This window comes from Apium graveolens, chromosome 4 (genome assembly GCF_009905375.1).
Source record: "Apium graveolens cultivar Ventura chromosome 4, ASM990537v1, whole genome shotgun sequence".
Classification (NCBI taxonomy): domain Eukaryota; kingdom Viridiplantae; phylum Streptophyta; class Magnoliopsida; order Apiales; family Apiaceae; genus Apium; species Apium graveolens.
In genome coordinates this window covers 119,515,707-119,531,041 of record NC_133650.1, presented here as the reverse complement: position 1 = coordinate 119,531,041, position 15,335 = coordinate 119,515,707, and the positions used below count along the sequence as shown (strand labels likewise).

General features: G+C 44.3%; 2 protein-coding genes across 2 annotated transcripts; both read left to right on the top strand.

Moving 5' to 3' along the window:
• The first annotated feature begins 2,198 nt into the window (after positions 1–2,198).
• Positions 2,199–6,704, top strand: LOC141719316 (putative inactive receptor kinase At5g67200). The gene is made up of 2 exons (XM_074521687.1): positions 2,199–3,863; positions 5,691–6,704. The coding sequence occupies exons 1-2, from the start codon at positions 2,495–2,497 to the stop codon at positions 6,257–6,259; spliced, it is 1,938 nt and encodes a 645-aa protein (XP_074377788.1). The 5' UTR covers positions 2,199–2,494; the 3' UTR covers positions 6,260–6,704.
• A 5,619-nt stretch (positions 6,705–12,323) lies between these two features.
• On the top strand, positions 12,324–14,930 carry LOC141718920 (uncharacterized). Its single transcript, XM_074521291.1, has 4 exons — positions 12,324–13,239; positions 13,500–13,675; positions 13,748–14,154; positions 14,864–14,930. Exons 1-4 carry the CDS (start codon positions 12,324–12,326, stop codon positions 14,928–14,930), a joined length of 1,566 nt encoding a protein of 521 aa, XP_074377392.1.
• Positions 14,931–15,335: the final 405 nt, after the last annotated feature.

Here is a 15,335-nt window from a genome sequence, read left to right as displayed (position 1 = left end):
ACTCAAAAAATTGGGTACAGAAAACATATTAAAAACAAGATCAAAGCAAGAAATAGGTCTCTAGCGTAGGGGAGGACAAAGAAAGAGTTATGTAATGGCTATTAAAATTGAGGATAATGAAGAGATTATTAAAGTTATTAAGAGTCACTAACAATATGTTGGAGATCTATTTTGACGGTACTCTTTACAATTAAGAACTTAGAGTATCTCTCATGATTGTCACCCTTCAAGGAGCGTCAACTTTGTCACATAATTAAAAATATTATATTTTATATTCTTTCTTTCTTATTATTTTTAGCAGACTTCTTTTTAAAAAAAAGCTTAATAAAAATATATTAAATAAATGATATTTAATGCACTATTGGGAACACAAATGAAGTTGACACGATACTTTCTAGGATGTCAACTTTTGATACCACAAGTTAGGGTGATCGCAATGCGGACAACGTAGTTTTTGCCTCAAACCGCAAACCAAACCGCACGTGCGGTTTGATGAAATTTCCAAACAGCACCCGCACCGCGTACCCTCAAAAATCGCATAAACCACACCACGAAAATGTGGTGCAGTATGGTGCGGTTTGTGCGATTTATTTATTCAAAAAAATTAATATATACCTACAAATATAATAAAAATTTAGATAACAAGAAAGTTAAAAATAATATATTTTTTTTTAAAAATAAACATATGTCGGTAATTTATAATATGTAAGCTAGTTTTATAACACAAAATTATATTAAAAAAGAAATGAATTTATAATATATAAATATATCTATATATATTACATATCGATATATATTATAAATAATTATATATATATGAACTTGCGGTGCGGTGCGGTTTGAACCACAATGTAAAAATGTCAAACCGTAAACCGCAAACCGCACCACGCGGTTTGTCAAAAACTTAAACCGCAACTGCGCCATAAAAAAATTAAAAAGTGTATTTTACGATGCGGTGTGGGCAATTTAGGCGCAAGTTGACACTCTTTACCAATTTATTTGACACCCTACTAACATCTCTCAAATTTAATAAAAATATCAAGTTACGTCATGTGGGCCTCCATTGAAATTGCTCTTAGATATCCTCAAAGGGATGCTGCAACCCCAAAGAAACCAAGAAAACTACGTCCGAGTCCAACCTTAAACTCTTTCGTAGGAAATCCTGCTAGGGCTGCTCATGGGTTATCCAACCCGTTATAACCGACCCAACCCAACCCTAAATTCGGCCGACCAAGCCGAATCATCCAAAACCGTGGGTTAATTTGGTTGATTTTTGATTGGGCCATTTGTAATGTGTTGGGTCAAAATTTAGATATTTAAAATCTTAACCCAACCCAACCCGGTTTTATATATATATTAATTTATATGATTATAGTATAGATTACTACACAATCCAATAATTCATGCATTGAATCACTTGGTCACTATTACCCTTCTAAAATGTAAATTTGGTTAGCCAAGTATTTGTTGTATAACATGTATATAGTATATGATATTAACAATAGAAGTTAAAAGGCAGATCATTTGATTACCATTTCTTCCTGCATGACAAACAATTTCAACTACACTTCATTTTCTTTAAACGAAATTAGATATTTAAACTCATATATTACTTGGACATAAGTTTATAAGATTTTTTGCGCATTTTTGTAAAAATAACTTATTTGTTTTTATTCTTGTCATGTTACTTGACACTAAAAGATAAAGAACAAAAACACAAATCTATTAGCTAATTACAACTTATGCTAGAGTGTTTTGTGTTTGTACTGCTAATGAGTTTGAATTTTGGAACCGGAATGCTGGAGACAGTAATGAACTCCATTGATTGTAGATTTTTTCTTTCTATATAGTTCAGCTAATTTTAGTTATTTTAGATGGGATGATGAATTTCTCTTGTAAATAACTTTATGCTAAAAGTTATGCATCATAACACTTCTAATAATATGATTGTGATAGAATATTTTTTTATAACCCGATCAACCCAACCGTGACCAACCCAACCCATCAAATGATTAATAAGGTTGGGTTTTTTATTTTTTTCGAGATTAATGGGTTGAAATTTTTGTAACCCGTACTAAAATGGTCAAATCGTTAAAATGGTCAAATCGACCCAATCCAGCACATGTCCACCCCTAAATCCTGCCCATATCATAAATGCATTAACCCATTGCAACTGAGTGAAGTCATCTATTTACGTGACCCAGAGCCCCCACATACATGTCAAAAACTAAAGCCATCTAACGAGAGTGCAATTTACAAAACTGAAAAAAATAAGTTGCACACCCATCGAACAAAACTAACCAAAATTTACTTTCTCGTGACAGTCAAAACCCATGTGACCCCTACGCTTTCTTACAGCAACACTCCCAAGGTCCAACACATTAACCCACTTCCATCTTACAGTACACAAAACATAATAAGCCAGCCAGCCAGCTGCTCCGCATCACTTCCCCTAGTCAATCCCATCAGCTCCCTATTCAAACTATCTCTCACAATGACGCGCCACCGCATTTTCATACTCCTCCTTTTACTTCCACTCTTCGCCGCCCAATCTCCACCTTCCGACGCCACCGCTCTCCTCGCTTTCAAGTCCAAAGCTGACTTCAACAACAAACTCAACTACACTTCTACTGACTCATCTAACTACTGCCAGTGGCGCGGCGTTAAATGCGCTCAAGGCCGGGTCGTTCGACTAGTCCTTCACTCTTTTCATCTCGGCGGCACTTTCCTACCAAACACATTGTCTAATCTTGACGAACTCCGAGTTCTCAGTTTACCTAATAACTCACTCACTGGCCCGATTCCTCAGCTCACTCAACTCGTTAACCTCAAAACTCTTTTTCTTCACCATAACTCGTTTTCCGGTAACTTTCCGGTGAGTTTAGTCTCTCTTCACCGTCTCATTTTTCTCGACTTGTCACATAACAATCTCTCCGGTTCACTTCCGGTTAATCTTACTCTCTTAGACCGGCTTAACTCTCTCCGGCTTAATTTTAACCGGTTCAACGGTTCTATCCCGCCGCTTAACCAGTCGTTGTTAGATATTTTCGATGTTTCCGGGAATAATTTTAGTGGAGCTATTCCTGTTACGCCGACTCTTACTAGGTTTAGTAGGTCTTCATTTTTGTATAACCCTAATTTATGCGGTAAGATTTTAAATAAGATTTGTCGTTCGAATGGTTCTCCGTTTTTCGATTCGAGTGGCGAAGGCGGAGCTGCTTCTCCGCCTTCGCCTTTTTTACAGAATGAACAAGGAGTGATTTTATCGCCTCCGTCTTCGAAGAAGCATAACAAGACTGGTGTTATTCTAGGGTTTGTTATTGGTGTGCTAATTTTAATTGCGGCGATTTTGAGTGTATTTGCGTATTTTAAAAATCAGAGACGACAGCGAATTGAATGTAAATCAACGAGTTTCGAGGAAGTTGAGAATGAGAATGTGAATGCGGATACGAGTGAAGGAACAAATGCAATGCAGGTATTTGGTAGTGAGTTACAGGTTGTGGAAAAGAATGTAGGAGTGGCAAAGCGTGAGAAGAGTGGGAATTTGATATTTTGTGATGGAGAGACGCCGTTTTGCAGTTTAGAGCAGCTGATGCGAGCTTTAGCTGAGTTGTTAGGGAGAGGTTCTATCGGAACTACTTATAAGGCTGTAATGGATAATCAGCTTACGGTGACTGTGAAGAGGCTGGATGCAGGGAAGACTGCGGTTACTAGTGGTGAGGCATTTGAGAGGCACTTGGAGGCAGTGGGAGGGCTACGGCATCCTAATTTGGTGCCGGTTAGGGCTTATTTTCAGGCTAAGCAAGAGAGGTTGATTATTTACGATTACCAGCCCAATGGTAGTTTGTCCAATCTCATTCATGGTAATCTCTAATTCCGATCTCGAGTTTTTAGTTTAATTATTGTGCTTTTAGCATTGAATCATTGAATTGTTTCATGCAATTGTAATGTGTTAATTGTATGTGCGCAACTTTTAATTTAGTTCACACTTCCACACCAGATTTTGGTTATGCATCTTGACTTTGTGATTCAATTTGGTAATTTAGCATTGAGCATTGGGTCAATTTATGCAAATAGTAATGTGTCGTTGTGCGCGAAACTTTTAATATGGTGTCCCACTTCCACATTAAGGACAATCACAGTGTTCAATTGAATTCTTTAAACTTGGTCCCATAAAAGTAAGAGATGCTTTCACCACATGGTTTGGCAAGCTTGGTGGACTTAAATCAATTGGTGCAATATCTAGTAAGCATATAAATAATTCATCTATTAGTCATTTGCTTATGATTATAGGAGTATGTTTACTAATAATGTTGACTTTTATTAAGGTTGATGGCTTCATGCACTCATAAAGTACTTTATCTAAGTTCTTTTGAATCTTTGATGCTGTAAAACACCATTCCTTGCTTTTGTTGTCTAGATTACCCAGTGAAAAGTTAGGATTCCATATTATAATTATGATCTCGTTGATTTACTTTTGGGAAACTTTGATGGCAATAGTCTAAGTAAAATTGCAGGATAAAAGACAGACTATGATTTCAGATATTGCTTAACCCAGGGAAAAGTTAGGATTCTAAATGGCAATTATGTGCTTGTTAATTTACGTTTAAAACCTTTGATATGGCATTAATTTAAGTAGAATTTCAGGATTAAAGACACACTATAAGTAGAGTTCAGATATCAACTTAGGCCGGAGACACACCAGTTTTGACTATCGTATATCTAGCCACCTGCTGTTGAATATGGTTCTACGAGATGCGGCAGATAATGAAATTCTACAATACTTGATATATCAGATTTTTTTATACTTTTTGTGACACATGGGCATAATAACATATGACATTTATGCTAGTACATTTAGGGGTTATATGGTGATTTCAAATATAAACATCAAAATAGGCAGGTTTACAAATGTGACGTTAATGAATATGCAATCAACATGTCTCTCTTCAGGTGCAATTGCTAATTACTGAAACATAGCCAAGTATGTTTGCACCAATTTTGTTGAAATTGCACATCCTTTACTTTTTTTTGGGTTAAGTATCAAATTTACCACTATATAACTAGCGAAATATCAAATTTACCACCGATTAATTCGGGGTCTCAAATTGGCCATTTTCTCACACAACAATGTTAATTTTCGGTGATAAATTTGAGATGTCGTTAACTTATGACCAATTTGAAAAGTGGCCAATTTGAGACCCACCTACTTGAAAGTGGCCAATTTGAGACCCCGAAATTGTCTGTGGTAAATTTGAAACTTTGCTAATTATATAGTGGTCAACTTGATAATTAACCCCTTTTTTTCTTTAATTTTGTCAACATGCTGTTCTTGGATTGCACCAAACTAATTTTATTCTTGAACTTCACTTTTGATTACCCTGGAAATATCCCCTCTAATCAGGGAGTTTGTAGCACGGTCTTACCACTGTTTTTTTGGCATGTCAAATGTGTCTATGTGATAGCTAATACAAGAAGTATTGTAGTCCTTTCTTGGTGTATCTGATGCCAAAAGATAATTTTATTTTAGATTAGTTAGGATTTAGGATGTAAATTATGGTTTGTGTTTAGGTACATTTCGGGAAATATATAGATATCAGATGACAGTGCTTCTTTTAGGTCAAACTTATTGTTTGCTTTGAGTTATTGCTCTTGAGTTGAAACTACTGAAGCATATGGCTATAAAATAGGTTCAAGATCATCAAGGGCCAAACCACTGCACTGGACATCGTGCTTAAAAATAGCAGAGGATGTTGCTCTGGGACTAGCCTACATCCACCAAGCATCAAGACTTGTTCATGGCAACCTCAAGTCCTCCAATATCCTGCTTGGTTCAGATTTTGAAGCTTGTCTCACAGACTATTGTCTTTCCATACTTGCAATTTCTGCAGCAAATGAAGATTTGAATTCTGACAGCTGTAAAGCTCCAGAGATACGCAAATCCAGCCGTCAAGCTACCACTAGCTCGGACGTGTATGCATTTGGCGTTCTTTTACTGGAGCTGTTGACAGGTAAACCTCCATCTCAGCATCCATATCTCATGCCTGCTGATATGGCAAATTGGGTCAGGGCCATGAGAGAGGATGATGGTGGAGAAGATAAGTTGCTACAGATGCTTGTTGAGGTAGCAAGTATTTGTAGTTTAACATCACCAGAACAGCGACCGACAATGAGGCAAGTAGTAAAAACAATACAGGAGATCAAGGAGAATGCACTGATAGAGGATACCGGAACAGAAGGTTACATAGAATATATATAGTGCTCCTATTTGGTCCAAAGCAAAACAGGAAACAGGAATCAAACAGAAAACAAGATTCAACTAAGTGTACAGTTCCACAAGTATGGACACCTAAGTAAATGGAACTTGCTGGGCTCGAGGCTAATTGGTTTTATTTTTGTTTAATTTATGATATTTCTAAACCTGAGCACTTATTAGAAAACTTTTGGGGCCAAAGGTTAGAACTACTTGGACGGGTGATTATGGCTGCTTTAGTTCTGTCGCATACATGTATTAGAAGGGATACCGAGGTCTTCTACTTGCTACTTGCTATTGATATTGTTAATATTGACATCTTGGTAATTTTTGATGTGCTGAGAAAAGTAAAAGGAGAGGCTCTATGTTTCAGTCCGTAGTCCATACATATTAAGAATATGAAGCATGTGAATATGTACTGCACAAGTGAAATCAAAATCATGTTTTTTTACCCTTAATGTATTTGTTGTGGGGTGGTGGCTTTCTGTAGCTTGGTAACAAGCTTTCTCCTCTTTAGTCATTTTCAGTATGGCCAAAGACCAGAGATCAAAGACAAGGGCCACCTGGTTCATGGTTGATGAACTGAATTAGTGGTAATCAGAATTGTTGTTCCTATTTTGGTGTTTAAATGAGCATTTTAGTTGATTGGAGCAGGACCTTGTTCTCGATAAGAAGATGAATCACTTCTTACATATTGTTATGCCCGCTTTCGGCCATGGGCCCTAAACAGGTCCCTATAGGTGCATTGAGAAGCTGGACTCTCGTGTGTGGGCTAGAATCATGGATTAATAAGACTTGGGCTAGCACATGTGGGCTGGGCTCGTGACATGCGAGGTGGGCTCGTGACATACGAGCTGGGCTCACGTGACCACATGCGGGCTGGGCTCACGTGATCACATGCTAGCTGGGCTCATGACAAGTGAGCTGGGCTCACACATGCGAGCTGGGCTCACATTTGCCATCTGGGCAATCATATGCGAGGTGGGCTTAGGTGTCTACATGCGAGGTGCGCTCAGATGACTTCACGCGAGCTGGGCTCAGATGATAGCACGCAAGGTGGGCTCAGATGACTTCACGCGGGCTGGGCTCGGTTTCCCACACGCGAGCTGGGCTCGGTTGCCCACACGCGGGCTGGGCTCAGGTGCCCACACGCGGGCTGGGTCTATGAGCCCACATCTTATGAAATCAAAGTTAACATTGTATTTATTGGTTAAAAAGGAAGGCGGTGCGGGCCGAGGCCGCCAGGCCGGCCCGTATTAGAGGACTTTGTGTTCGACATGGATAGTGGCTTATAGATGACTGAGTTGCTCGTAAATTTCGGGGCCGACACGGGTTATTGCTATAATTATGGGAAGAAATACGGAGATGCCGTGAGATTATAGGAAGCGTGTGGAGTCGGTCGAGATTTACGTGACTAATTGGCTGAAGGTCTGACTTTATCGTGGGCTTGGGCTGCACGGGTTGGAGAACCCTAACCCTAGCCTACGTGACTTGTTCCCCAAGAACTACGTGATGCTTGATCCCTATAAATAGGGTACGTAGGCACTTGTATGAGACATGAGTCAACACTTGACAGAGAATAACAAACCCTATTTTTTCTTAAGGAGTCCACATACAAGCTCAGCCACCACCAAACAACCTTCCTCCGCCCTCAAACACCGTCCTTGATCTTTGTTCCGCCCATTAACCTCCACAACATTGTTATACAAAATTCTCCCTATAATATTTGGCGCTAGAAGGAGGGGCCCTCGTTCATCTTAGGGAGAAAGATGACCAAAGAAAGCAAGCAAGCGGCGACACCAGGGAGCGGAGGCAAGAAGGACCCTACTTTCGAACACACGCCCCCAGAGAATCAAGCGCCACCTCCACCAATTGCAACCGTGGACGGGCAGGCTGTGATGACGTATCTCGAAGGGCTGGCCGATCAGATGAATCAGATCAACGCCCGAATGTCAAAGGTAGAAAGAAGCTCGGTCCGGAACGCCAAGCGTAAGGCGCGCCGCCTCAAGGTCTCACAGCGTAGCTGGAAGGGCAAAGGCTCTCAGAAGAAGCTGATCCACGATTTTGATGACGTGGCAACCGAGACCAAGCAGAAGAAAGAAACATCACGCGAAAAGGAAGATATACCCCGAGGCCATGATCAGCGGGGCAGCCAGATCTCTACGAGATCGGGGCCGAAGCCAGCTTCATCTGAGGCAAGGTCAACTAGCGTGCTAGACCGAGTGGGTAAAAAACTAAGCGAGCATGACCTCAGGCTCAAATTGGAGAATTGTAAGAAGGAGAAAGAAGAGAAAGAGCCCGTGGATCAGAGAGGCTCGAAAAGGGAACGGGCAACGACCCCTCCGGAAAGACGTCAACACACCTCACCCAGGAGGGAGGAGCGACGTAGACGTAGAGACAATCGTGAAGAGGAGTCGCAGGCGCGAGCTGGAGGAGGGGGACGCCGCGAACGACCTCAGGGCTCACACCATTCGAGTAATGCGGGTGGTGACAGAGAAGGAGAAGTTGTTAGAGTAAGGGACCTGAGAAGGATCTTAGATGAGATGGAGCGAGAGAAGAGAGGGCCCCCTGCCTCGGCTGCCCCCTCTCCGTTTACGGCTGCTATCCGATCATCCCCCCTACCTCGGGTGTTTAGGCACAACCCCGACCTTCTATTCAACGGCGAAGCCGACCCGGCGGAGTACCTTATTCAATTTAACACTGAGATGGAAGTCTATTAGGTGCCGGAGATGACCCGCTGCAGACTCTTCGCGGCATCACTCAGAGGTAGTGCCCAACAATGGTTCTCCAAGTTGGGACCGGCTAGCATAAGAACGTGGAGGCAATTGGAGGACTTGTTCGTCAGACAATTTCAGTCGACCCTCCACTATTCGCCTCCTGTGGCCACGTTAGCCAACATCAAGCAAAGGGAGGGGGAGCCCTTGGCAGAATACTTTCGTCGGTTCAACGCCGAGGTCCCCAAGGTGAGAGGAGCCAGTGAGGAGACCATCAAAAATTTCTTGATTGCAGGGCTGAAAGAAGGATCGAAATTTTGGAAGAGCCTCCAAGCGAGTGAGCCGAGGACCTTGGCCGAGTTCTATGAGCAAGCCGAACCCTTCAAGAGGGTAGAGAAATCGATGAGAGAGCTGAAAATCAGCGAAAGCTATCGAGACAAGAGGGACCGATCCTCAAGCCCTGACGAAAGGAGGAAGACGTATCGGCGTAGTTCGAGCCCGAAAAAGTCTGCCCGTGGCAAAGAGACCACTAAAGATTCGGGAAGGCCTTATACAAGCAAATGGCAGACACACACCCCTCTGGTAGCCTCTATCGACCACATATATGCTACATATGTAGGGAAAGGGGTATTCAGGAAGGCAACTCCTCTCACAGACTACAATAAAAGAGACACTTCGAAGTATTGTGCATACCATGAGGCCACCGGACACGATACAGCTGATTGTAGACAACTAAAGGATGAGATCGAGACTTTGATTAGACAAGGGAAGCTTACGGAGTGGGTTATCAAGGAGGTTCGAAGACACAGGACGGATTATCATACCGTCCCTCCTCCACCCCCAGAAGACAAAGAAAGGGTCCCTCGGGCTGGTAGTATTCATATTATTCTAGGTGGGTCTCACATTGGTGGAGACAGCCGGAAGGCGATGGACAGATATGCCCGGGAAGCAAAGGACAAGCCGCTCACCAACGTCAATCATCTAAGCCAAAGGCCCCCGGAGCTCTTTGAAAGGGAGGCCGATGATATCGTGTTTAAGGAGAACGATGCAAAATGGGTGCATTACCCTCATACCGATGCCCTAGTCATAAAAATGAAGATTGGGACGGTGAATGTTCACCGAGCAATGGTGGACACCGGGAGCTCGGCTGATGTTTTGACTTATGATGCCTACAAAAAACTGGGATTATTGGATAGATAATTAACCTCAACAGGTGGGCACCTGTACGGGTTCACGGGAAACTCGATCGGAGTGAAAGGGACAATTCGGCTCCCGGTGACCATAGGAGAGGAGCCTCATGTGGCCACCCAGATCGCTATGTTTACAGTTGTAGACCAGCCTTGTGCCTACAATGTTATAGTGGGCAGACCCCTTATGAGGGCGATGAGGATGGTGACCTCGATCCATCATATGACGATAAAATTCCCAACCCCCAGGGGGGTAGGCATCTTGAAGAGCTGTCAATACGAATCCAGGGTCTGCTACAACCAGACACTCAAGGCGGCCGAGTCAAGAAATGCCTCAAGGGAGATAGCTGAAGCAGGTGAGTGCGACGTCCCCATGGAAGAGGCAGAGGGCAGGAAAAGAATACGTCCCGAGGGCCACGAGACTTGTAATTTGATTTCAATTGAGGAGTTGCCCGAGAACTACTTCGAGCACATGGGAATTCATGTGGAACCACGCCCAGGGGCCTTACTAATGGAAGCCTCTCAGCCCATCATGTTGATACAAGAGGGGATTGTAGAGGAAGCAAGTGATGAAGAAGAGATCCCAGAACAAATCGCTGCAAGACTTAGGAGAGGGAAGTGGGCACACAAAGAAACAACAATCGCTATGGACCCACCCGACGGAATCACTCGAACTGTAACTGCAACCTCTGAACGCTTGATAAATCCGGCCCAAGCTCACCAGACCGAGCTCAAGGATGCGGAAGGTTTGGCAATCACGGAAATGGAAAAAACTAGCGAGGCTCGAGCAGATTTAGACCCGAGAATGCCTCCAATGGTCGAGAGGGCCGGGGCCGCAGAGGACACAATCCCGATCTTGGTAGACCCAAATGATCCCTCCAAGGTACTCAGAATAGGCTCTAACCTAAGTCCTGACTTGAGAGAGGATCTAGCCCGCTTCCTAAGGGAGAATTTGGATGTCTTTGCATGGTCACACTCCGATATGATAGGGATTGACCCAAATGTCATGTTCCACCGGCTCAACTTGGACCCGAAAAAGAAGGGGGTTAGGCAAAAGAGACGGTCGATTAGTGGAGAGAGGGCAGAGGCCCTCAGAGAAGAAGTGGATAGATTAATGGAGGCAGGACTTGTGAGAGAAGCCTTCTACCCCGTGTGGCTAGCCAACCCCGTGCTTGTCAAGAAGCCCAATGGCAAGTGGAGGACATGTGTAGACTTCACCGACCTGAACAAAGCTTGCCCGAAGGACAGCTTTCCTCTACCCCGAATCGACCAGCTGGTTGATTCCACGGCTGGGCATGCATTGCTTAGTTTTATGGATGCTTATTCGGGATATAACCAAATCCCCATGTATGGGCCAGATCAGGAGCACACCTCCTTTATTACTGATCGGGGCCTTTACTGTTACATCGGGATGCCCTTCGGGCTCCTTAATGCGGGGGCAACCTATCAGAGGCTGGTGAATAAGATGTTCAAACATCAATTGGGGAAGACTATGGAGGCCTATGTAGACGACATGCTGGTGAAATCGAAAGAAGCGAGGGATCATGTCCGACACCTGGCAGAAATGTTCCAGATCCTAAGGGAGTACAGAATGAAGCTCAACCCCCAGAAATGTGTGTTTGGGATTGAATCAGGGAAGTTTTTGGGATTTATTGTCAACCATAGAGGCATTGAGGCCAACCCAACCAAGATACAAGCCCTACTCGAGATGAGATCCCCTCGACGAGTGAAGGATGTTCAAAGCTTAACGGGACGAGTGGCTGCCTTGAACCGCTTCGTCTCAAAATCCTCCGATAAATGCCAAGAGTTCTTCAAAGCAATCAAAGGAGTGGGGAGGAACTTTAAGTGGACCGAAGAATGTGAGGAAGCCTTTCAGAACATAAAGAAGCATCTCAGTAGCCCTCCAATGTTGTCCAACCCAAAGGCAGGAGAAACTTTGATCCTATACTTGGCCGTCTCCGACTTTGCAATAAGTGCAGTATTAGTCCGAGAGGAGGATGGTGTCCAGCTCCGGTATATTATGTGAGTAAAAGGCTAGCCGATGCCGAGACTCGATACACAAGCCTCGAAAAGCTAGCGTATGCTCTGATTCTGGCCTCCCGAAAACTCAGGCCCTACTTTCAGGCACATAAGATAGAAGTGCGAACCTCCTACCCCCTCAGACAAGTGATGCATAGACCAGAGTCTTCTGGTCGAATGTTGAAGTGGACGGTTGAGCTCGGCCAATTCGAGGTGGATTATAAGCCAAGGACTGCGATCAAAGGTCAAGCCTTGGCCGATTTTGTGCTAGAATTTCCCCCACATCAAGAAGTGGAGCCGGGAGCCCTTGTTGTTATACCTAGCACAGAAGAAGTTGAACTGGAGAGACAAAATAGTGCCCCATGGTGGAGCCTATTTATGGATGGTGCCTCTAACGGTGATGGAGCAGGAGCTGGAATCGAGCTAATCAGCCCAGAGGCGCACAAGATCAGACGTGCGACCCATCTGGCCTTTCATGCAACCAACAATGATGCTGAGTATGAGGCCCTGATCAACGGTCTCAAGCTAGCTCTGGAAATGAAGGTCGAGAATTTGAGTGTGTTTAGTGACTCCATGATTGTGGTCTATCAGATAAACGGGGGGTATCAAGCTAAGGGGCCGAGAACAGAGCTTTACCTGAAGTGCGCACAGAGGATAATCGCAAGATTCAACGAGGTGAGGCTGGAACTAATCCCACGTGGGCAGAATGAAGGCGCGGACGAGCTAGCTAAGCTCGGCTCACGCCGCGAGAGCACTTTGCTAGGGACCGTGCCCCTTGATATACAGAGGCAACCTAGTGTGCCCGAGCACGAGGTGGGCAGCCTCAGTAATGAGCTCGGCCCCACGTGGATGACATCTATTCTAGCATACATAAGAGAAGGTTCACTTCCAGACGAAAAGAACGAGGCAAGGAGGATAAAATACAAAGCAGCCTGCTATGTGATATACGACGGGATTCTATACAGAAGAGGGTTCAGTGTTCCTCTCCTCAAATGCATAGATGGGGATGAATGCAACTACATCCTAAGGGAAGTACACGAGGGCATTTGTGGCAATCACTCGGGGGGTAGCTCTCTAGCTCAGAAAATCCTCCGTCAAGGCTACTACTGGCCAACGCTGAAAAAAGACGCCTCTGAATTCTCCCGAGCTTGTGATAAGTGTCAGCGATATGCCAATTATTACAACCACCCCGTGACCTCTCTCACATCCCTCATGAGACCCTGGCCCTTCTCCATGTGGGGAATTGATCTGATTGGGGAACTCCCGAAGGCCAGGGGAGGCGTCAAGTATGCGGTGGTTGTGGTAGACTATTTTACTAAGTGGTAGAGGCCGAGCCCCTAGCCACTATCACAGCGAAAAAGCTCAGGGAGTTTGTATACAGGGCTATTGTATGTCGCTATGGCATCCCTTACAAGCTGATATCTGACAATGGGAAACAATTTGATAGCAAGGAGATGCGAGAGTTTTGTGAGCAGCTGGGGATTCAGAAGAGCTTTAGCGCAGTATGCCACCCGCAGAGTAACGGGCAGACAGAGGCTGTTAATAAAATCATTAAGCATACCTTAAAGGCAAAGCTTGAAGAGAAGAAAGGAGCATGGCCAGAAGAGCTCGCCCAGGTCCTATGGTCTTACAACACTACACCCCGAACCACAACTGGAGAGACCCCTTTTTCTCTGGTGTATGGGAGTGAAGCTATGGTGCCCGTTGAAGTGAGAGCAGGATCTTTTGGAAGGGACAACTATGACTCAGAGGCAAACGAGGTCAATCATCGGCTCTATTTGGATATGATCGAAGAAACTCGAGAAGAGGCTCAGATCAGGATAGCGGCATATCAGCAGAGGACAGCTAGGCATTACAACAGTAAGGTTCGAGCCCGAGCTTTCAAGGTGGGAGATTTGGTTCTGCGCCGGGTCATGCCAAATACCAAGGTGGTGAGTCACGGAGTCTTTGGAGCGAGTTGGGAAGGCCCCTACAAGATAAAGTCAGTGCTCTGGGAGGGAACCTACCACCTCAATGATATGCAAGGCAAGTTGATCCCAAGAGCCTGGAACGCGGAACACCTTCGCAAGTATTATCAGTAATATTATTCTTTCCAGACTTAGTATTATCTTAAAATATTCCTAAGTCTCGGGGGGTAGTGCCATATAGGTGCCTCCCTGAGACCACAAGCATGTACTCTTTTCACTTCCCATTATCTATGAATAAACGATTGATCTCTATTTGCGCACTTGATATTTTAACTTCTGTTAATAGATTAAATACCTAGCAGGGGACCCCATCCTTGGGAACCCATGCGAGGACAGAACAGTTGTTTTATTAACATGTTAAAACAAGCCGGGCCTCGGCCCGCTTGACGCCAAGAACATGAAACGAGCCGGGCCACGGCCCGCTTAGACAAATATGAACACATAGTAGATAAAAGATGAGGATAAAGAGGTATAGGCCCGTGATGCGAGCTCATACCCTGACCCTCAAGACCACAAATGCGACCCAGGGGGCCCAGCCCTCCATCAAACATACTCAAAGTCGCATGATGCGAGGAGAAGACACATGCGAGCTCCTAGGCCGGCTCGCTAGTGCGAGCACACCTACAACACCTGCGAGTTGATGCGAGCTTGTTCCACTTGACATTCTCTCTCAATGGTTGTTTGATTGAACAAATGACACGAGCTGGTTATTTGGGCTCGCAGTGAAGGGGTAATGCTCGCCATAAGCGGCCAGAGTTATGATTACTTTTGGTCAGTAGAGGCATGGTAAGAAAGCACAAAAAATAAAGAAAGCCAGCTGGAACCGTAAAGACATACGCGGGCACAAAAGACTTGACATTTTATACAAACAAAAGTTAAATAAGTTATGCCCCGAGGCATAATATTTCAAATACAAGCGCGAGGCGAGAGGGGTGCCCGCTTACCCAGTCAAAAGTCTAGTTCTACTTAATATTACATCAAGGGTTATCAGCCTCTGCTCCCTCACGATTTTCACCAACGACCTGGGCCTTCTCGGCCGCGAGCCGAGCCTCCTCAGCAATTTGGGCATCTCTCTCCATATCTAACTTCAACTTGTCAGCATACCTCGCTGTGCTCACACCCAGAGCCGCCCAATCGAAGTCAGGAACCTTCTTCATAAAGACTTTCATAAAATTCCTGGCCCCCAGATTCCTAG

What these genes read in the sequence shown, in the direction of transcription:
- LOC141719316 (XM_074521687.1), top strand. Translation starts at nt 2,495, where the DNA reads ATGACGCGCCACCGCATTTTCATACTCCTCCTTTTACTTCCACTCTTC. An exon ending in TTTGTCCAATCTCATTCATG is followed by an intron (nt 3,864 to 5,690) that starts GTAATCTCTAAT and finishes GCTATAAAATAG; the next exon opens with GTTCAAGATCATCAAGGGCC.
- LOC141718920 (XM_074521291.1), top strand. Translation starts at nt 12,324, where the DNA reads ATGCATAGACCAGAGTCTTCTGGTCGAATGTTGAAGTGGACGGTTGAG. An exon ending in TTGTGGCAATCACTCGGGGG is followed by an intron (nt 13,240 to 13,499) that starts GTAGCTCTCTAG and finishes ACTAAGTGGTAG; the next exon opens with AGGCCGAGCCCCTAGCCACT. An exon ending in TTCAGAAGAGCTTTAGCGCA is followed by an intron (nt 13,676 to 13,747) that starts GTATGCCACCCG and finishes TTAAAGGCAAAG; the next exon opens with CTTGAAGAGAAGAAAGGAGC.